Source organism: Larus michahellis, chromosome Z (assembly GCF_964199755.1).
Source record: "Larus michahellis chromosome Z, bLarMic1.1, whole genome shotgun sequence".
NCBI classification, from domain to species: domain Eukaryota; kingdom Metazoa; phylum Chordata; class Aves; order Charadriiformes; family Laridae; genus Larus; species Larus michahellis.
The window spans coordinates 31,421,966-31,444,111 of record NC_133930.1 but is presented as its reverse complement, the minus strand read 5'-3'; the positions used below and the strand labels follow the sequence as shown (position 1 = coordinate 31,444,111).

Genomic DNA, 22,146 nt, shown 5'->3' with positions numbered 1-22,146 from the left:
GCTATATTCATCTCCTTTCCCAGAATAATTACAATCCTGAAGCAAACTGAATGAAGACGTAAGAACAACCTCTAATTCCAAACAGAGCCAAAAAAAATCCTTTCTTAGCACTATCTTCAGGTAAGACATGAAAAACATTAGCTGTGCAAGTACACCACCTGCTGGCTAAAAATTAACTTCGGCAAAAATATTCTAAGAGAAAGCATTTTGATCAGTGGCATCCATAACCTTCTCACCAACAGTTTGGTACCAGGGGCTCTTCCTTCTTTTCCTCTAAACCCCACTGCGCTGTACACCATGACGTGACTGTCACATTAACTGCTCAATCTGTTTACATGCTTTCCTCAGTGTCTGTTCCTTTCACTAGTATTTCTCCTTTGTTATTTATTTTTGAATAATACCCATTTAATCATAGCCATTAAGGTTTTTTTTAGGCTACCTATTGCTGTTATCTCCCCCACCCCTTTATCCCCCATTCCCTGCAACTTTCAAGTGCTTTGTCTCATCTTACTATGCACATAACATCATGGTTAAGACTGCCGAATGCTGCTCTTCTCACTTCACCCTTTGCTTTTTTGACCTCCCTTCGTCAGCCTCCCAACCTAATGAGAGCGCAATTCCATGAGAAGGAAATCTCTGTCCTTCTCTCTGAACAGTCAGAACTTCAAAACGGGATATTACTGCACTCTTACTTCTTTGGAAACGTTGCTCATGCAACAGTAACCTTAAGATACTAAAGACCAAAGAAAACACAATCAGAACAAAGTGTACCTTTATAAAGAGCTACGCCAAAAGGCATTATCTGCCAATATTAAAGAAAAAAAAATGAGAGAAGAAAAAGGGTAAGCTTATATTTCTTGAAATAAATACTGCTTTCCTGTGCCCCATTTTGGTCTCCACAAAGCAACAGCCACCTTGAATGTCTCTGCACCAAAACACCCGAAATCAGAATCTTCAACTATTTTCTAAATAATTTTTATACAGCTATTTGGATACACAATAGAATTTGGACTTGCTGCTTTCTCTAAACAATAGACCATCAGACATTCATACCTATCTTTCAAAGATCATATAACCTAGCACAAAAATGGAATTGCCTTAAGCCATCTTGGCTGACCGTATTTATCTTTGGACAGAGTCTTCAAGTAATTTGTCTTCTGTGAAGAAATATGAAGTATTAGCAGAGCCTTAGACCATCTGCCACAGCGAAATTCTACTTTTTTTCTTTTCTTTTTTTTTTTTGAATGATTGGAGAAGGCAGTTACACAGAACATGAAATAACTCAAGAACTCCACACATGGTAGATTCTTTTGCAGAAAAGTTTGCTCTGTATTTTTTTAAATCCTCAAATCTTCTTTGAAATGCTAAAAATTTTCTGTCGTTGCTTAAATAATCCTTTCAATACCTAGTTCCTATAGCTACTCACATAGCCTAACTGATATCAATGGACATTCTGTAATTCTTTGGATAATGAGATCCGGGTTGAGTCCCTTCTTATCCATGGAGATCTTGGCAAGTGACCAGCAAAACTCATTTCCTTAGAAAGTTTCCATTTTTTCTATTTTAATGAAAAGTTACACAGTAATTGTAAGCACATTTCCAGGAAACTGCAGGCATTCCAAGCGTGTATAAAGTACAGCTATCAATTTTCCTCAGTGAAAGAGAGAAATAATTCATTTCATCTTTTAATTTTAAAGTAAAGCTTATTTAAAATATCACTAAGTTTCCACAGAGGTACACAGGTAATACACATACTGAAATGTTAATAAACAAATAAATAAATAGGAAGGAATCTCAAAGTTCTGGAGAGTTCAAAGTGAAGAAAGGGAAGAGTCTTATGATCAGGAAGAGTAGCAATATCCTACTGTCTAAGGACAGAACTGTCTGACTCTTGTAGATGCAGAGTCAATTTCAGCCTTGCTTCGAGTCTTTAAAGTGAGTAACGCAAAGATTTCAAAAGAAAGACAGATTCTCAGTCACAAAGCAAGAAGGTATCCTCTAAGTACAGTACCCTTTAGAAGAGGGCTGGAAGAGATAAACTTCATAAAAAGCTATGCATACTTCATCATAAATGCTCCCATTGATATCTGCTCCATAAATTGGTGCCACAAAAGTCAAGTTCTTCCAGTATTTACGCTCCAGATCTTCATAATCTACGTATCTTGGGGTGCAGTATCTGCAGAGGAAGAGGTAGGCAAAGGTTCAGCATAGTCTTTCAACAACCACCTTCACAATGGACTATGCTTCTGATCCTGCAAACTGAATTGTAAGAGATCACTTTATTTCAAAATCACTGAAATAGAGGAATTATTAGTTGTCTTGGATTCTTAGGTTCATGATTCACTATAACATGTAATCCCTACCTGACAGCTACAGTAACTGAAGTCATACACCTACCCATACAACATTTTCTTCAGTCTCCAGCTGCTAAACACCACACCTACTCACTGTCCTCAGGCTGAGGCCCTCCCCTTTGTTCCTCCTCCATAAAACAGACACACATGGAACAGACACTTAATTGACAAATATTTGTTATTTTCCTGCCTCACTACCAGCTCTGCGAAAACACAGAGGTAGTTCTGGGACAGGTTTGTTTACTCATGTACACTCAAATGTATTCATTCTGCCAAGCAGCAGCCCTGCCAGGCAAAAATAGTACTTTCCTCTCTTCTTCCTTCCCCAGAAAAACCTTTAGAGAAAAGGCATAAAACATGTCAAACAGTTGATATCAAGAATTAAGTAGACCAGGTACATTTACATCATCGATAACACAGAACAGAGACAAGCAAGTTAGCAAAACACATCTTAACCAAAGCCTTCTCAGCAATGGAGTTGTTTCAATTATTTCTCATAATTAGAAATCAGATTGTATTTCTGCTTGGCTCTAAGTAATGTGGATACATAAACTCAGTTACCATAACACAAGTATCTTGATTACGGGATACAAGTATGCCCATATTTCACAGAGGTCAAGGTGGAGAATCACCTTGGTTCAATGGTGAATTGTGAATGCTTAAACAAATAAAAGATGCAATGCATTAAACTGAGTACACACAATGCTTTTAAAGGCAACTATGATTTCAATTAGATGTTCATGGCCCTTACCTCTTTCACAAAGGAAATGGGTAACTTCACAATACTCAAGAGAAGGCTCTTTAGTAGACAAGTCTTCTTCATTAAAGAACAAAATTACGTTTATGGGAGAATAGGAGCTCTCAGCTACTTAATATTTAAGAAATATAGACTGCATTAAGAGTGGCATTGGAGTTTATATGACACAGTTTCTCAGCAGTTGTAATGAATAGTAAGAAACACACACAGCTAGTGAAAGGTAAGAAGCCCTCCCAACTGTTCTTCACTTCACCTATGAAGCTGTAAACTGATTTCAGTAAAAAACATGAAAACTGAAATCAGAAACACTTCCAAAATATCTTCCATGATAAAGAATATAATGAACTTAACTAATATCATGATACATACTAAATTCTTCACAGTATTTCTGCATTATTGAACTATTTTTTAAAAAATCAGTGTTTCTCATTTTATCATGGGTTAATCAAATATAGACTTTAAACACATATAATCAGGTATCATAGAAAATGACATCAGATATTAAAAAGGTTTTACATTTTATTCTCCCCTCTAACAGTTACTGAGCAAGTAATTTTAAGAACTACTAAATAGGTTCCCCTTCCCAGTTACCACAGGAAGAAAACTGTGTGATAACATCAATTTTTCCACAAGTAACATATGGGCAGAAACATACTTTTTTAATTGAAATCCTTTTTAATTGAAAAAAGGAGACCAGTCTTGCACTTTTACAAAAGGTGTGGATATTATGGAAAATTTGCTGTGGAGCCTCTTAAAAAGCATTTCATGCCCTAGTTTTTCCTGATCTTGATAACAGCTTCTCTTCTTACCTATTAATTTCTTAACTTAACAAGAAAAACTTTCCTTCAAAGTAGGACAGTGTTACCTTCCTTCATTATATTCAAGTATCTTTTCTCTCTAGGATCCTTTCACTCATTTTCCAGAAACTATTCTTTGTCAGTTTCGAGGAAATACTGAAGTAGAATTTATTCTTTTTATGTGGCCAAAAGGAATGGGGAAGAATTCTTTCTATCACCACCCCCTTCTTGGAATGCCCACCAATTCGAAACTTTTTAGTATAGCACCTAGCCCTTCACATCCACCCTTCACATCCATCTTGCCGTAACCAGAACATAGACATTTGCTAGGAGCAGTTCAGGTCTCTGAGATTAATGCAAAAACTTTTGGGCAAGTTAAAAAACATGTTGGTTTTTTTCAGAATTACATGATGATGGGATATTCCAGTACCTAGGCCAAAAAAAAAAAGAATTAAATATTAAACATTATTATGTGGATTCAAAATAAAACTTGGGTATAAGTCTGTCTCATCTTCATTATTTTCAACATAAGCATTTGTGAGAATCATAGAATCTGGTTTTGGTTGGAAGAGACCTTTAAGATCAAGTACAAGCGTTAACCTAACTCTGCCAAGTTACCACTAAACCTATTCCTCAGCACTACATCTACACGTCTTCTAAATACCTCCGGGGATGGCAACTTAACCACTTCCCTGGGCAGCCTGTTCCAACATTTGATGACCCTTTCAGTGACAAATTTTTCCCTAATATCCAATCTAAATCTCCCCTGGCGCAACTTCAGGCCACTTCCTCTTGTCATATTGCCTGTTACATGAGAGAAGAGACTGACACCCACCTCGCTACAGAGAACAGAAAGAAAAAAAGGCAGACATAAAGCATTATGTCTCAGGTTTTTCAGATGCTTTCCTGCTGCCATGGTACCAGACACTTTCAATAACAGAAACATAAACAAGATTCATATTGTGGTATCCTTTCACAACTTAGGAGACAGGAAAACCTCTACTGAGTAAGTGAAAAAATCACCAGCTGCCTACCACAATTCAAAGAAACCACAATATGGGAACAAATAAATATTTGTCTTCCTGAGCTAGATCCCCCCATATACATACTTGTCACTGTTGGCCAGCTGCTTGAACTCCTTTACTGTCATTGGCTTTTTCTGAATGTTGTACTGCGTGAAGAGCCCCGACTGGCCAGTGACCATCTGCTGAATTGGAGCAGGAATCACCAAATCTTCAATATCATTATAATGCTTTCTTGGCTTCCACTCCTTTGGTGGGATAACCTTTGAATTCAGCAACAAAAAAAACAAGACATCAACAGCTACAATACCAATTCAAAACTTTCTGGAAAAAATGAAAGGACCAGTCAAATATGCCCACACGTACAGATGAGCACTTGCTTACCAGCTGTTTCACAATAACTCACCGACCATGTAAGCGCCCCTAGATAATGCAGAAACCAATTCACAACAGGCATAGCATCACCTCAATTCACATGCACCAACTCACTCAACTACAGCAATACAATCGTGCAACTGTGCAAACATACATGTGTAATAACACACAAATATTTTATAATCAGAGCCTTATGATTCACAAACACTTCACACTCCATGATATAAAATTGTTATCCTCAATTTAAAAAAAAAATAAATAAAATTGATTCGTACAAAGAGTGACAGTCTCCTGTACAAATGTTATTTGGTGTAAACAGAACAAATAACTTAATTTCTTACTGAAAAATTAAAAAATACAGATATTTTGGAGAGCTTTAGATTTTAGAATCTTTCACTTACTCCCCATAAAATTGCAGGGTACAACTCTATTACAGGAAGAGTTAGCACTAATACAGATACGCTAGTTTTCATATTAATATGATTGAAACATCATAATTAAAGATTAAAGCTATGCACAGATTAACCGATTGTAAAGTTAACACTTTTATTTCAAATACCACAGAATTGCCCAAAGTCTACGAAAACTCCTCAGCAGATTCTAAAGCATTAGCAATAAAGTCATTAGGAATTTCAAAGAAGCCTGTAGTCATACCAGTGTTCTTTAGCAGGCTGTGTAATTTTTAACATTCCTTGCATATTTTATTCTATCTGAAAACTGAAAACACTCTAGACTTGAAACTGCAACAGTTTTAAAACACAGTTTTTGTTTTTGTTTTGAACTTTTACTTGCCCAAAGGCTCAGTGATATGTTCTTTGATCCACTCGTTATATTCATTGTTTTCCAAGCTGCTCAAATGAAGTTTTCACAAGCATTGGCCTGGAAACTTCCAAAGCAACATACAACAAAGTAGGATGGCTTTCATAAATATGCATCTACCACATAAAAATTACATTGCTTGAATAATTAATTCACATCTTAAAGATAGCCTTTACACTAGGCTAGCTATGCTATTCCTCTAATAAGCATTTCAGGATTCCACACAACGTTGTACATTAGAGATTTTGCTAATACAACAGTCCAAGAAAGTAAGGAATTCTAAAAAATAATACAGGTAGATCCTGAGATCATTTGCTACCTTTGGAAAACAATCACAAATGGGCAAACTGTACTGCTAATGTACTCAAATAGTCCATCCCTCAAAGAAATCTAGTCAAAGCCATTCATGCTAGCCAACACACACCAAAACAGAAACACCAAGCTGAAGAAAAGTTATCATATAGTAACGTACTTTCATAGCTAATGTTTTTATTTTAAACATAAACAGGCATATTTATCCAGTTTTTACACAGATGCAACCCCCTCTTTTCCTTTTTTCCTTCTCAGCTTCCACAGGACTTCAGTTGTACAGGGACTACTTAGCAAGTTTCAGTGTTGTTTGCTTTTAGAGAAAAAAAAAAAAAAAAATCGAATCATCTTGTGATTCCTACTTGTTTCTTTCACACAAGTCTTAAATTATATACACATAAAGAAAATACAAAATGTTGATTTGGAAACAGAGAAGTCATGCGTTCAGAATATATGCATAGAAATCAAGTATGTGCACAGAGATTTCCATTTTCATGATTATTAAGCATGAACTTGTAGGTTTGGCTCAAATATATGAATACTGAAAAGCAAAATTTGCATTATCTTATTTAATTCAAGGTCAGTGTGTTTTAAGAAATAAAAATACTTCTGCGAATGCAGGTTCAAAATATCCCCTTCCAGGTAACTGGAGCATGTTTATTACCACTGTAATTAGACTACTGGTTAGAGAGGCAAATTCTGTGAGGACTGATATGCTGAGTATCATTTTAACAGAAAATAAAAAAAGTACCTGCCACAAAGAATTTGCATTTCCTAGCAAAGGTCAGGGAAAGGATTAGAGATGTTAAAATATCATGTCCAAAGCAACACACAGCTAGTCAGTTCAAAATAATGACTAGGTCTCTGAGTTTTTACCACTAACCTGTCCACTGAAGCCTCTTCACATTCCCTTTAGTAAAAATAACCTCTTCAAAGTCAGGCAAGTTAGGTTTACTCCATGGGAGCAACCTAGATCAAATTCATCAGCCAAGCTATTTAATGCTCAAATACAAAAAAGGAAAAACCCAAGCCAAGGGTTTCTCATTTATGTATCTTTATATGTATCTCAAACATCCTAAGCATATTAACACTGTCCAGTGTTATTCAATGTGACATGTATCCAGTTTTAGATAGCGATTTCTTAGTTATAACCTACCACTCAGTCTCCTCCATGAAGGCTGAACATTAGTACAACTGAGGTTATTTCAGAGTGCTATCAATGCATAAATTTCTGTTAAATCCTCTTTCATATACTGGTAATCTCCTGTTCTACATCTGATCCTGAACGGCACTAGCTACTATTTCTATGTAGCTACTTCTGTCCCAACTCTTCTGAAAATTGTTTTTTCTGTACTTGCCAACTTCTATTTTCAGTATCGTGTTCCAAAATTAATTTTCTACTTGCCAATGCGACTGCAAATTAATTTAACTATTTTGTCCTATATAAATGCAGTTTGAGTCTCCAAAACGCTTCTTATTCAAGTAAAGAGCAAGAGCCATCAAGCTATCAGTGTGCCTCTTTTATCATTTGTTCTATTGCCTTCACTCCTTGTTTTCCTTTTTAAGTATAGGATCCTCTGTAACAGTAAGACTAAAATACATTATCTATGCCTAAAACTCATTCCAGATTTTCAAAAGCCTAATGAAAGTTTTTTAGCCAATTTGCTCCAGGGATGCCACAATGTATTATCTGCTCTGGAAGTGGTTTAATGTTGTTTGCCTAGTACCTTAATCATTTGTTTCAGGCATAGTACTAGGAGCTTTTTTTTTTTTTGCCTCACACTCCCCCCCTCCCACAATATGTGCAAGCCTTACAGTCATTTTATCCCCATTTATATACAGTTATTTTCCACACAGGTAAAGGTCTTCTCCCATTACACTTCCACACGTAGCCTAAAGTGTTCAGTATGCCTACTCTGCTTGAGACCTCTGTTTAGAGCCTAAATTACTGCTTCTGCATATGCTTGTAGCTCCTCTGGTAGGCTTTATTCTCTTTGCATTCGTACTTGAGGCTGTACATCCTAGACTCAATACAAATTTAGGTTCTCTGTATGTTCATTTTATATTACTATCAAAACAACAAAAAAATATTTTATTCTTGTTATTTTGAATCCAGTTTCCAAAATTCAGAAAATGTCCCTTAAACTTTCATAGTATGAACTACTGACTTGATAAGGTTTGTTTTAAAAATGCTTAGTTGCTTTATTTTTTATACAAAAATATGATTTTTTGAGATATATAAAGAAAAGTGAAAATCAGAATATAAAAAGTCTCAAGACAACTAAGTAATATGTCAAGCAGGGCGTTTGACATGGTCTCCCACAGCATCCTCACAGGGAAGCTTAGGAAGAGTGGGCTTGATGAATGGACAGTAAGGTGGATAGGCAACTGGTTGAAAGACAGAGCTCAGAGGGTCGCGATTAGGGGCACAGAGTCTAGTTGGAGGTCAGTGACGAGTGGTGCTCCCCAGGGCTCAGTACTGGGTCCAGTCCTCTTCAGTATATTCATCAATGACCTGGATGAGGGGATAGAGTGCACCCTCAGCTAGATCGCCAATGACACAAAGCTGGGAGGGTGGGTGACACACCGGAAGGCTGTGCCGCCATACAGCGAGACCTGGACAGGTTGGAGATCAGGGCAAAGAGGAACCTTATGAAATTCAACAAGGGCAAGTGTAGGGTGCTGCACCTGGGGAGGAATAACCCCATGCACCAGTACAGGTTGGGGGCTGATCTGCTGGAGAGCAGCTCTGTGGAAAGAGACCTGGGAGTCCTGGTGGACAACAGGATGACCATGGGCCAGCAATGTGCCCTCGTGGCCAAAAAGGCCAATGGCATCCTGGGGTGCATCAAGAAGAGTGTGGCCAGCAGGTGGAGGGAGGTCATCCTCCCCCGCTACTCTGCCTTGGTGAGGCCACACCTGGAGTACTGTGTCCAGTTCTGGGCTCCCCGGTTCAAGAGGGACAGGGAACTGCTGGAGAGGGTACAGCAAAGGGCTACCAAGATGATTAGGGGACTGGAGGACCTCTCTTATAAAGAAAGGCTGAGGGATTTGGGTCTCTTCAGTCTGGAAAAAAGACGGCTGAGGGGGGACCTTATCAACACTTATAAATACTTCAAGGGTGGGTGTCAGGAGGATGAGGCCCTGATCTTTTCAGTGGTGCCCAGTGACAGGACAAGAGGTAACGGGCACAAACTTGAACATAGGAAGTTCCACCGAAACATGGGGAGGAACTTCTTTACCCTGAGGGTGGCAGAGCACTGGAACAGGCTGCCCAGATAGATGGTGGAGTCTCCGTGTCTGGAAACATTCAAAACCCGCCTGGACGCGATCCTGTGCAACCTGCTGTAGGTGACCCTGCTCTGGCAGGGGGGTTGGACTAGATGATCTCCAGAGGTCCCTTCCAACCCTATGATTCTATGATTCTATGGACTGACAGGCTGAAAACAGCTAGAGATTCTTTAATTGCTATTCTAGTATCAAACAGAAGAAGGGAAAAGCAGACCTACACGGTATGGTTAGAAGGGCTCTTCCTCAGTCACAGTACAACTGAAACATGAGTAATGTAATTAATCATTTTTCGAAGGTTTTGTTATGCTTTCTTGTATCATAGACATTATTCCAGGTGTTATGTAAACCCAGGTCACACCAGATGACCCACTTGCATATAAACACAGATATATAAAAATATTTTTTGTGCTCCTGAGGCTATCACATTTTAGCAATCTGTACATGGAGAAGAGGTTCCCAAATGGTTCTGAAATGTGGTAGACGGAATGGGAATTAAATCTTAGGTGTATGGACAAAAAATGGAGACATACACATTTTCAATCATATAAACACAGGAATATTAATTTCCAACAAGCCAAATTATACTATGCAAAATTTCACAAATCCCTGAATACATGACCAAATTCTGCCCTTACTGTGTACGTTCAGTTTTAGTGACTTCAACAGAAACAGTATGAAACTCCAAGTGCTACGAGAGTAGTGACAACCTCCGTCGGGGAGGTGGAGGTGGGGATGGAGGGATGGAGGAGGTAGGTAGGCCAGGAGGGTGAGTGTAGGGCAACACTAGGAATAAGGATATGAAGATGACAGCAATACTACAGAAATTTAATAGTATACAATAAAGGCAAAACTATTTCAGATTCTCTTCTTTCACATTCTTCCCTAATGTTACTATGCCCATTGCTCTCCTCTGGATATCCTCAATGGCTCTGCTCTTTTCTCCTACATTGGCTACACATGGAGGTTTAATTACAGAATCACAGAATGGTAGGGGTTGCGAGGGACCTCTGGAGATCATCTAGTCCAACTCCCCTGCCAAAGCAGGGTCACCTAGAGCAGGTTGCACAGGAATGCGTCCAGGTGGGTTTTGAATATCTCCAGAGAAGGAAACTCCACCACCTCTCTGGGCAGCCTGTTCCAGTGCTCTGTCACCCTCAAAGTAAAGAAAGTTTCCTTCATGTTCAGACGGAATTTCCTGTGTTCCAGTTTGTGCCCATTGCCCCTTGTCTTGTCACTGGGCACCACTGAAAAGAGCCTGACCCGATCCCCTTGACACCTGCCCTTTAGTTATTGATAAGCATTGATGAGATCCCCTCTCAGTCTTCTCTTCTCCAGGCTTAACAGATCCAGGTCTCTCAGCCTTTCCTCATTAGAGAGGTGCTCCAGTCCCTCGATCATCTTGGTAGCCCTCTGCTGGACTCTCTCCAGTACTTCCCTGTCCTCCTTGAAGTGGGGAGCCCAGAACTGGACACAGTACTCCAGATGTGGCCTCACCAGGGCAGAGTCGAGGGCAAGGATGAACTCCCTCAACCTGCTGGCCACACTCTTGTTAAAGCATCCCAGGAGACCATTGGCCTTCTTGGCCACAAGGGCACGGTGCTGGCTCATGGTCAACTTGCTGTCCACCAGGACATTGCTGGATGGCAGGAAAGGAACCAGAATTAAGATACGGAACCAAAACAGAATGATGACTGGAGATTCATGATTCATGTCTCAAAAAATCTGAAGAACATTTACAATAAGACAAATTCATTATCCGTTTACACTTCCTACTGGGTGAAATTTTGCAACCAAGAACGACAAGACACAGAAGAGTCTCCTTTTCCAGATATCCTAAAGTTCACACACACAAATTACTAGTATATTGGGCTCAAACCTTTACATATTTCAGTCCCATAGTTAATCTTAAGTACACCAGAGCCTCACAGGAGTACTGAGCACTACATATCAGGAAGCCACTGACCAGCGTTCCCAGCTGCTTCAATCCATGACAGAAATGGAGAAGCACCACAAAAAAAACTGATGGAGAGTAACTGAAGCTCTTAATTATAATGAATGTCTCAGAAATATGTACAGAAGTTTGCATAGGCTTTTTAAGAATTATAGTGTCATATTTGATTATATACCGCCTGAGAATTGTCAAAAAGGTAAAAGAGAGATACAGTTTTTAAAGGAAAACAAAATACAAGGTTTTGGGGTTTTTTTTCAAATTATGAAGCTTCTAATTTTGAATACTATCGAATGAAAAGATTAGTTGCAGTCTAGGACAGACATATTCATCATAAATAGCATATCACAAATATTCTTCTTTTCAAACAAAACTAGTTCGTTTTTTGTTTTTTCCAACCGTATTACACACTGATCCTGGCTCATATAATAGCTTCCTCATATCGCCAGAGAACGCAAAGAGTACAATTTATGCATACCTGTCTTTGTTTTATACACAATATACCAAAAAAAGCAAGCACATTATATATGAATAAACAAATTTAAATGGAAGAAAATCAGCATCATCTCAGTGGCTGGTCATAAGGTCATTCTATTTCTTTGGACCATGAAACATGATTAGAAACTACCAACAGCTGAAATAAAGCTATTTCTATAAACAATATGAAAATAAGAAATTTTTTTGGTGTTGAGTCCATATACATAATCCACAGAGGGATACACAGCCAGAATCTCCTGCTCACATACATGTTAATGGTGTAAATCATTTGAGCAACAGATGTCATTATGATGAATTTGCTGTTAAGTTTATCGTTCAAGATGAGAGGACTGCAATAGCTCATCCCCACAGAAACAAATGCGTTCCATAACATAACTGTTGAATATGTGAAAAATTCAGCTCAGGCTTTCCTCTGTGGTCTATTTATCACAATTCTACTCCTGTTTGCAGCAAACAGTTTGAAAATATGACCTATATGTATTCTACCCTCAGAAATCAGAAAGAAAATAAACTACAGGATTTTCAGAGTGTGAGGGGTTCAGTTTTGCTTTGTTTTACAGGAAGTGGGCAGGAGGGAGTGGGCAGGGAGAAACCAAGAATTGCAGGTTTTGTTTCTCTTCTCTCAATTTTTAAATGCCTTGACTTTGCAATGCTAGCTTAAAAAACCAGTGATGCAGATGGCTATTCCCACTGACTACTTACAGTAACTAAGGATTTGTAGACCTGAACTGTGTCCTGCTGTTTTGAAAAGTGGCAAAATAGATAAGGTATAAATACTTATATGATGTAACACTAAATTACATCGACTTAATCTCTGACAATCACTCTCCGTTAGGGGAGGAACACCTGTTGTAAGATCCTAGATACACCATTGTTCAAAGGGCAAGTTGCAATGGCCGTTGGTGTACCTCCAATTATCATTAAAAAAAAGATAACACAGTCACCATTAAAAAGAAAACCATTTCCATTCAAACAGTGCCTCACCCATTGACTGTAATGGAATTATTTGCTCCATTAAAGTTATATACAGCCCGAAAAGACCAAGTTCAACATCTGGTAGATCAGGGCTTTCCAATTTATGCTCTGAACTCCCTATTTTGTTCTGCTTTGCCAAAAACTAGTTTAAATCTGCCTTAAGAAGAGATCCTCTTTTGCTATAGTAAACATAGAAATAATTGACAGTTAGAGAGAAAACTATACATCATCTTCATTAGTTTGCATGAAACATCAGAGATACCAAAAAGCTCTTTCTTTAAACAGCAACAGATCAGTATCTACTCAAGGAAAATCATTTGGAAAACGTGTTAAATGCTAAAAAGGTCAGTTTTGCAATCAGCAAAATACAGATATTGTGAAAATAGCTATAAGGAACAATTTTCCTTCTGCATTATAGATGCTTACCTTTGCAACTCCAGCCCTATGAGCACCTTGTGATTCCATGTAAGCTAAATATTTGTTGAATTCCTTGAATTCATCCATTGAAGGCCTAAAAGTCATGATTTTGCAGCTTGGGTTTGGAGGACTATCTGAGATGACGGCAGCCATTGTGGTTGACTTTCAATCCAGCTATAACAAAAAAAAAATGAAAGGAAGAAAAACAGTAACATACACTGAAGAGAATAATCTGTAAAACAGTTTCTGAGATTAAACATACGTTTCAAACAGGAAAAAAGCTTCCAAAATCCTCTGCCCGTGCTAATATAAAAGGCACAAAACAGATCTTTACTTTTTCTCCTTACTCCTTTAGGAATATTCAGTCCTTACCCAGCACAAACTATCATGATTGACATTTATACAGTCCAGTCTATACTTCTGTTTTTATGGCACGTTTTGTCAAGTTAACCTTTAACACCATACTAGTGTCTTACTGTATTGATCCATCTGCAGGTTGCTGCATTTCTGTCTAGAGATTTACATTACACATGCATAACGTAGAGTAAAAAGCTACACATATGATAAAATATCACTATTCCCATTTAGTATATGGAAAAAATTGATTGCTCGCTTCCCATTCACGCTGCAAACATAGAAAAAGAACACCTGGATTTTCTAACTCTCACATCAGCAGTTTTACAACAGGACTGTACTATCCTTCATTCTCTGACACATCTTCAACAGAAACAAAGCATCCAAATGATACACACAAAGACAATGAGTGTTTCCTCTTATTTCCATTTCTATGTTGAGGATGACTAAAAAGAAAGTCATATTTCTGTTTCATACCATGATACAGTAATCATGAAAAGACATTATCTTCAGACAACTGACAGGCATATTTTAGCTTCAGCAGGTGTTCAAATTTCCAACCATACATCACCATGTGCCACCTCAGCACTGGTGAGGCTGCATCTCGAATACTGTGTTCAGTTTTGGGCCCCTCAACACAAGAAATACATTGAGGTGCTGGGGCACATCCAAAGAAGCGCAATGAAGCTGGCGAGGGCTCTAGAGTACAAGTCTTACGAGGAGCGGCTGAGGGAGCTGGGGTTGTTTAGCCTGGAGAGAATAGGCAGCTCAGGGAAGACCTTATCGCTCTCTACAACTACCTGAAAGGAGGTTGTAGCGAGGTGGGGGTTGGTCTCTTCTCCCAAGTAACAAATGGTAGGACAAGAGGAAACGGCCTCAAGTTGCACCAGGGGAGGTTTAGATTGGATATTAGGAAAAATTTCTTCAGGGAAAGGGTTATCAAACATTGGAACAGCCTGCCCAGGGAAGTGGTGGAATCACCATCCCTGGAAGTATTTAAAAGACAGGCAGACCTGGTGCTTAGGGATATGGTTTAGCGGTGGTTTTGGCAGTGTGAGGTTAATGGTTGGACTCAATGATCTTAAAGGTCCCTTCCAACCAAAACGATTCTGTAATTCTATCTATTTTTCAAAAAATTCTTCCTTAATCTTACAAAAACGCTCATCCTAGAATACAAATAGCTCAACTGTGACTAGCTTTTTTGTGATTTTGATTTCCTGAACATATAATTTAACTCATTCCTCATTTTCTCCAACTGCAAAATTCATGCAACCATGGTTTTTATGCCACATACTGTCACCATAAAGGTTTGCTTGTTAGGCACTAATTTAATTAGCTTCATGTCCCTTCTAGCTTGGTATGAATCGCTGCACAAGAAAGCTGTATGTGCAAGATGCCTTTCTGTCTTTCCGTGTTTCACTCTCCTACTGGTATTCCAACTTTTAGCGTCCTTATTTTTCCTCCCATTTTGCTCCCCACTTCACCCAGCACGCCACTCTCCATTCTTAGCACTTAATTAAATTTCTTTTTCCACACTCCAAACTTCAGTAACATCCCATTCTCCTCCCTACACTACTCTCCATCCCTGTTTGAGCTGAAATTAACTAGATGTCTGCAACTCTCCCATTCTGAAAATCACTGGCACTTTAATTTGGGGGTATTTTTGTATTTGAACTATCAAGCCCACATAGGCAAACATCCCTTAACATGTACAAGTGGGATAACTTCCCTCAGCAGTAAACAGCTGGATTGTGTATAATACACCATTTATTCCCATCCATTAAAGTTCCACATATAATCTTGCTACTACAACCAGCCCCAGGAAAACAAAACTTGGATTTATGACCAAAGGTGAAGCTATGCTTTCCTTCATTGCAAAGTGCAATAGACAGTGTTTACTATTTATAATGCTTCACTGACAGTAAAGTGACACCTGAAATATAATCAAACAGGATATTTGATTTCTCTGTACAAAATCAGCTTTTAGGCTGTCGTGGTTTGGGCTGGACCAGGCACTGAATAAACAACAGATGCTCTCTTTGTCCTTTGTCCCTTCAGAGAGGAAAGAAAATGAGAGTGAAAGTTATGAGTTGAAAAGAAACTAAACTAGCTTAATGAAATACTAATAATAAAATGATAAAAAGAAAATACAATAATATTAACAAGAAAATTATGAAGTATATATAAAACCTCATTGAGCTCCCAGGATGACGATCACATCACTAGCAGGCATTGGGAAAGAACTAGACTGGACTCAATGACAGATGGCAGCTGAACTCAGGAACTGGATTCAGGAACACACAGATTGGGATCAAAGGCAGACGAACAGACACCTCCTCTGAACAGACACCTTCTTCAGTGGCGGAGACCGGCCACTGAAGAAAGAGGCTGACCCTTTGATCCTTCAGTTTTCATACTGAGCATGCCGCAGACAGGATAGAATACCCCTGTTGGTCAGTTTTGGGTCACCTGTCCTGTCCACTCCTCCCCGCAGGTGTGACCCCTCTACACTTTTCCACTTCCAACCCTCCAATGGGGCAAATAACGACATTAGGTGACCTCAGTTGTTATACCAATAAGTATAAGCAAGAGCCTCTCTGCATACCACTCCTTGGTATTAACTATAAACATCAGACCTTAGCACTGCTAGAAGTGGACACTGTCTGAAAAATATGCAGTTAATTTCAGAAAGTTAGAAGAGGGTTAACTGAAAAGTAAAATTACCAGAAAGAAAACTGATTCTGTTTTAAGTCAAACCAGGACACAGGCTTTCACCTTTAGATGTCTTAAATAAGTATAAACATCAGTGAAATAGACATACACATACAGACAAACACCACCTCTAAAAAACCAAAACTCTCTGCTATTTCTTCACTGGGAAAAAAATTAATAGTCCTTCATTATACATCATTTTACACCTTTCAACCCATCCCATTGACTTTATACAAGATTCCCAGCAGGCAGTTAGTTATTTCATCATAGCATACAGACTAACAACCTTCCTCCAACTCTTGCAATATTCTCCAACATTGTCAGTGCAGTTCTGGGGCGCTTTGCAAGGAAGCAGGGGCACAGAGAGAGAGAGAGAGAGGGAGAAGAGTTGTTTCATCCTTTGGTTGATTTGGTGTTTTTTTGGGAAAAAAAAAAAAAAAAAAAACAACAAACCTTCAGCATCCACTTAAGAATTTGTCTTTTGCATCACTAATATTCTTTCCTTTAGTGGATAGAGAGGAACTTTTCAGAAGTATGCTTTATCCACTTACCTGTCTAGTATCAAGTCAAGCGTTCCCAAACCAAGCCAAGCATTCCTAAAGCACTAACTTTAACACGGCGGGGGACCAGGGGTGGGCATGCTGCAACAACAGAGGGTTGGAATTATGTTCAGTTAACCAATAACTGAATTGTTATCTCACTACTTCAACATCTCTCAGATATGTAATTTTATCTATGCCCAATCAGAGCAACTATTTCTGCTTAACTCAATAGGATATTTGTAGACAAAACAAAACTGGGAGGATCGGCTGATACACCAGAGGATTGTGCTGCCATCCAGAGGGACCCTGACAGGCTGAAGAAACAGGCTGACAAGAACTTAATGAAGGTCAACAAGGGCAAGAGAGCCTGTGGAGCATCCATCCTTGGAGATACTCAAAAGCCAGTTCAACACTGCCTGAGCAATCCATTGCAGATGAGCCTGCTTTGTGCAAGGGAGACGGGACCAGACCATCTTCATAGGTCCCTTCCAACTTCCACAGTTCTCTGATTCTGAGCTATTCCTACCTACTGCTGTAAGTTAAACACCGCAGCTGCACAGCTAAACACACAAAGCCAAAGTTACAGTTATGAATTAATAGTAATTCTGCCAACTCATACATGCACACAGTGCCAGACATCACCTACATCACCCTCCACTACATCACAGATTAAGCCCACTTCCAAAAGCATTTATATAAATTGATTTACCAATTAGCTTAATCAGTTTCTATGCAAATGTATTAAATGAAACCATTCATATAGAAAGACACTTTCAAAACAAAATCTAATATCAACCTTTTTATCAGAGCTTTATCCAAGTTTTGTCCATCAGCACAAAACACAATGCAAGCACAGTGCCTGTACGTGCTCCTCCAAACCTGAAGGTCTGTCTTACGTAAGTTTTGGAATTAAATTTGTCTAAGGTGAAGGGTTATAAGTCTGAAAGATAACTGATTTCCTACATTCCTTATGAAAAGGGGTAAGGAGACAAGAAATAGCCATAGACAAGTGGTCCAGCTGTGAGAAAAGCTGCAGGATGATTTTGGCTAGTGTCTGTTTTCAAGAAACAGGCACAACAAACTAATTATTGCATAAATTAGTTTCATAAAAATTCCTCTCAACCAAGACATCTCATCAAAACATACCAGTTTTAACACCTGAGCTGCTTTAAAAACAGCAATGTACCAAACAAACATGTAATTACTAAATGAACTGAATATACCCTAGCACTTAGCCAGAAGGAATAAATTACTTAATTTAAGGATTGTTAACCAAACTAATAAATAGTGATTAACTCATGCTAACTTCCACTTTGACACAAGCCAGCATGCTTGCCTGGCTGATAGATTCCTAAAATCCTGTTTGCAAAACATACCAAAGTAAAGATACTAACTAGATTATTTTTTTAAGTCCATGCTCCTGTGTTACCCTTCTTCCTCAGTAAAAGACATCTTCTCATGAAATTACTGGGTAAAACAGCTCTTTGATAAGCACAATGTTTCTAAGAACATTCCTTGAGCAGATTCTACCATATAACCTCCATAGTTTAGGAGGCAGAAAGATCATAAAGGCTACGCAGTACTTAATATACCAGAAGTCCACATACTTCTTATTAGATGATGCTACCCATTTTATGATTTCTTAGTAATTTAATACCCTTATAGCTATGATCTATCAGTTAAGACTTCTTAAATTCATTTAACAATTGTATTATTGCAGTAATGTTCATTACAAATGCGAATCTAAAACAGTAAGCACCAGTACTGAGATAGGTGGTTTAAATTTACCACAAAATACAAAGCTATGCTACAAACCAACCAGAAAATGTTGGCCTTCAAATTCAATTCTATTTCGTTTTAACATACTATGTAATCCTCTCAAGGACTTTGTAGAATTCAAGAGTCCTACATATTTTCTCCCGCCAATTTCTACTTTTCCTCTTTCTCTCACATGCAAAAACTCAGTTATACCCTACCAAATCACTAAAACAAGAGAGCATAAAACATAAGCCAGTATAAGAGTTAAGAGGCCTTCAGAGGCTCTTTTGTAGACAAGAACATATATACTAAGATGCCATTCTGAAGTAAAATCCACACTGTAACCACACTATCACTGTCTTAACTATTCCATTTAGGTGTATACATAGCTACCTATTTTGTGGTATTACAGAGCTGTACAAGCTGAGAAACAGAACTTCCAGAGGTTTTATTTACTACTACACAATGAAAATGTGCAAGACATTAGGAAATACAAGGTTACAGAAACACAAGGGCAGTATGTCCATTTAGGCTGCACATTATAAATTAGAAAGACAAGTAATACATATATTCAGGGATATGTTACAGTTATTTTAAATCCCTAATATCAACACTGTAATCAGCCATTTTCTGTCCCTCTTGGAAGACAGTAATGCACGTTGACAAGGTTGTCCATGACTATCTAGAAAAGCAAACGGTAACGGGAATAAATGAGAAGATACACTCCACTCAAATTAGCATGCATTAGTACTTTGCATAACACTGAAAGAAAGAAGCTTTTTAGCTAATCATGGGAAAGCTTTAGTCAGACAAGCTCAAGCTATGAACCTGATCCAATAAACTGCAAAGCCTGCCCATAACGCTTTCATTTCTTGGTGACCAACTAGTTTGTCTATGTCTTGAAATATGTCTGATTAAACATCACAAAATTTAGATACAACGCAAGCACGTAACTTGTCCAAAGTTGCCAGCTAAAGAGCCAACAACTGAGTTAAAGAATCTGATCCTACTTTTAAAAAGTTTATAGCCATTGTCAGGCCTTATTAAAAGACCTTTAAATCATCATCCAGGAGTATATTAATGCTAGGTTTGTCTTAATACTACAGAAGTGGAAATGTGAGGTCAGCAAAGTTTAACGATCTACATCTATGTCAGTATGTGGCTTGAGAATCCTAATGAACCTGATTCAAAATGTCAAAGTACAACACCAGAAAAGCTCACATAACTCACAGCAAGATGAAATCTCATTAATGCTACCAGTATTTACATAATCCAAGCTGCAAATACATTTCACCAATTATGATGACAGGGGAAGTCAGATTCTAAACAAATCCTGTAGTATTTAAACTGCATAGCTTGTACAAACATAAAAAACCTCTGATATGTACATTAACCACCAGAACAAAAAGGTGATAAAAGACTACAAACTTCTCAGGGGCTGCCAAAGCAAAAGAAAAAGCAAAAACAAACAAACAAAAAACAGAAAAGAGAGGAAGAAAGAATAACTTTCTACATGCTTTGACATTAATAACTAAGGCCAGATATGGGAAGAGTTAATTACTGACATCTACAGAACAGAAGTGTACCATATTACATGCTTGATCAATCACACACTTTGTTCTGTACAATTTTTTGGTAAGTGCAGAATCTACAGGATTGTTTCTCCTATATCCTAAGAAAAGGAAAGGACCTCTATAGCCCACTGCAGCCAACTGAATCTCAACTATCCAAATTAGTATAAAGCTGCTACAATTTCCAGCCTCCCCTGTCAAAACAGTGGACTGCCTTCCGTAATGCCTACACCTTACCATATTGTTAAAGCTAGCAGGATACTAAATATAATTTATTGGTGGAAGAGTTACCTGTTAAACACTGTTCTTCCATGCAGAATCCTCTATACTCTCACAAGAACACAGAATATATCAACTCCAGAATTGGAAAACATCTTCCAAGTTTCATTTGTTTGATCCAAACTAGCAATTTTGTTTAACCAAATTCAAGCAAGACACTGACTCACACAACTAGAAAATATTCTCTTAAAACAGAATGAAACACACCAGAAAAGCAGCACATCTTAATCTGCTGTTGGTTAAAATGCACAAAAACCTGTGGTCCTCACTACATGAAACCAACTTTCAGTATTCTCTCTCCGCCCTAGTACTGATCTGTCACATCTCCTCTGAAGGCTATCCACTTCCTGCTTCTAGTGTAAAATGAACTAACAAATACTTTATGAGTTCCGCCCCTCACCAGCAGGGAACCAAAACTTTCTGGCTTTAACATACACAGACTTGATACTTCTTCCAAAGATGCTTTGCGGGAGGCATCTCGACTGCCAAACCATGCCCACTTTGGCCCCTCTACTGAAAGCACTGATGAACAAGAAAGGAGAAAAAACACTGCCTGCTACATCTGCTCTGCTATACAAAAAAGATTAGCTAACAAGGAAAAGCACCAAATAACTATAGGTCATTTATGTCACACCTGTGTCATAAAATAAATGTGTTCATACTTTGGAAGATGAGATTATTTTATTCTTTCTGTGTCTTCAATATATAAAGTATCAATGTCCACAACCTTTACTCAGCAACCTAAATTAAACAAGTCACATAAAGCAAGCTCCAGTAAATGAGAAAAAAAAGGAAGACAGAATGTAAAAGGAAAAAAAAAAAAATCTTTGAAGGTCATCCATTCTCACCGATAAATTAGTTAAAATACATATTTGTCCCTTTTACTTTTCTTGCAAATTTTCACCCTCACTAACCAGAGGACAACAAACATTCAAGGAAGAATTTGTTCACTCTGAGAAACTTTCTTCAAATAACTAGCAAGAACACAATAAACTTATCTAGAGAAAGGCATGCACAAAAAGCCACAGCATTTTTTTGAGGCCTATCTGAAAGAAAACACAAAATAATCTACTTGAAAACAGTTGTCAGATACAAAAGTTCTCAATTTAAAAATCAAGACATAGCATTCACATTATAAAGTACTAGCCACCATTTTTTCGGAATCATTCAATAAAAACATTTTATTGACCAAACTTGAGGACAACTATGATTTTTTTTCCTGAACCTCCTATCTGCAGAGTCTGTTTTGCAAAAAAAAGGTAAGAAGTTTTGTTTCCAGCTCTCGCAGATCTGGCTGTACAACCATGCAGTAGAAAACCAGATCTTAATCTATAATAGTCTAAGCAGCAACACAAAATAAGTAAAAAC

The 22,146-nt window shown here is 38.1% G+C and overlaps 1 protein-coding gene across 5 annotated transcripts in view; it reads right to left on the bottom strand.

The window, feature by feature from the left end:
* Positions 1-22,146, bottom strand: part of KDM4C (lysine demethylase 4C) — a 274,533-nt gene that overhangs the window by 244,419 nt on the left and 7,968 nt on the right. For 2 of the 5 annotated variants that reach the window (XR_012584902.1, XM_074569862.1), the window contains exons 2-4: positions 13,572-13,736; positions 5,018-5,193; positions 2,062-2,176 (exon numbers count right to left, since the gene is read on the bottom strand). Coding sequence is in view for 3 of the 5 variants with exons in the window: in XM_074569862.1 (XP_074425963.1) it covers positions 2,062-2,176; positions 5,018-5,193; positions 13,572-13,715 (435 nt within the window). In the remaining 2 variants the exon portion in view is untranslated. Of the gene's footprint in view, positions 1-1,053; positions 1,986-2,061; positions 2,177-5,017; positions 5,194-6,596; positions 6,704-13,571; positions 13,737-17,179; positions 17,270-22,146 lie in introns of those variants that run through there. The other 3 variants (XM_074569863.1, XM_074569864.1, XM_074569865.1) reach the window with 3 other exon arrangements.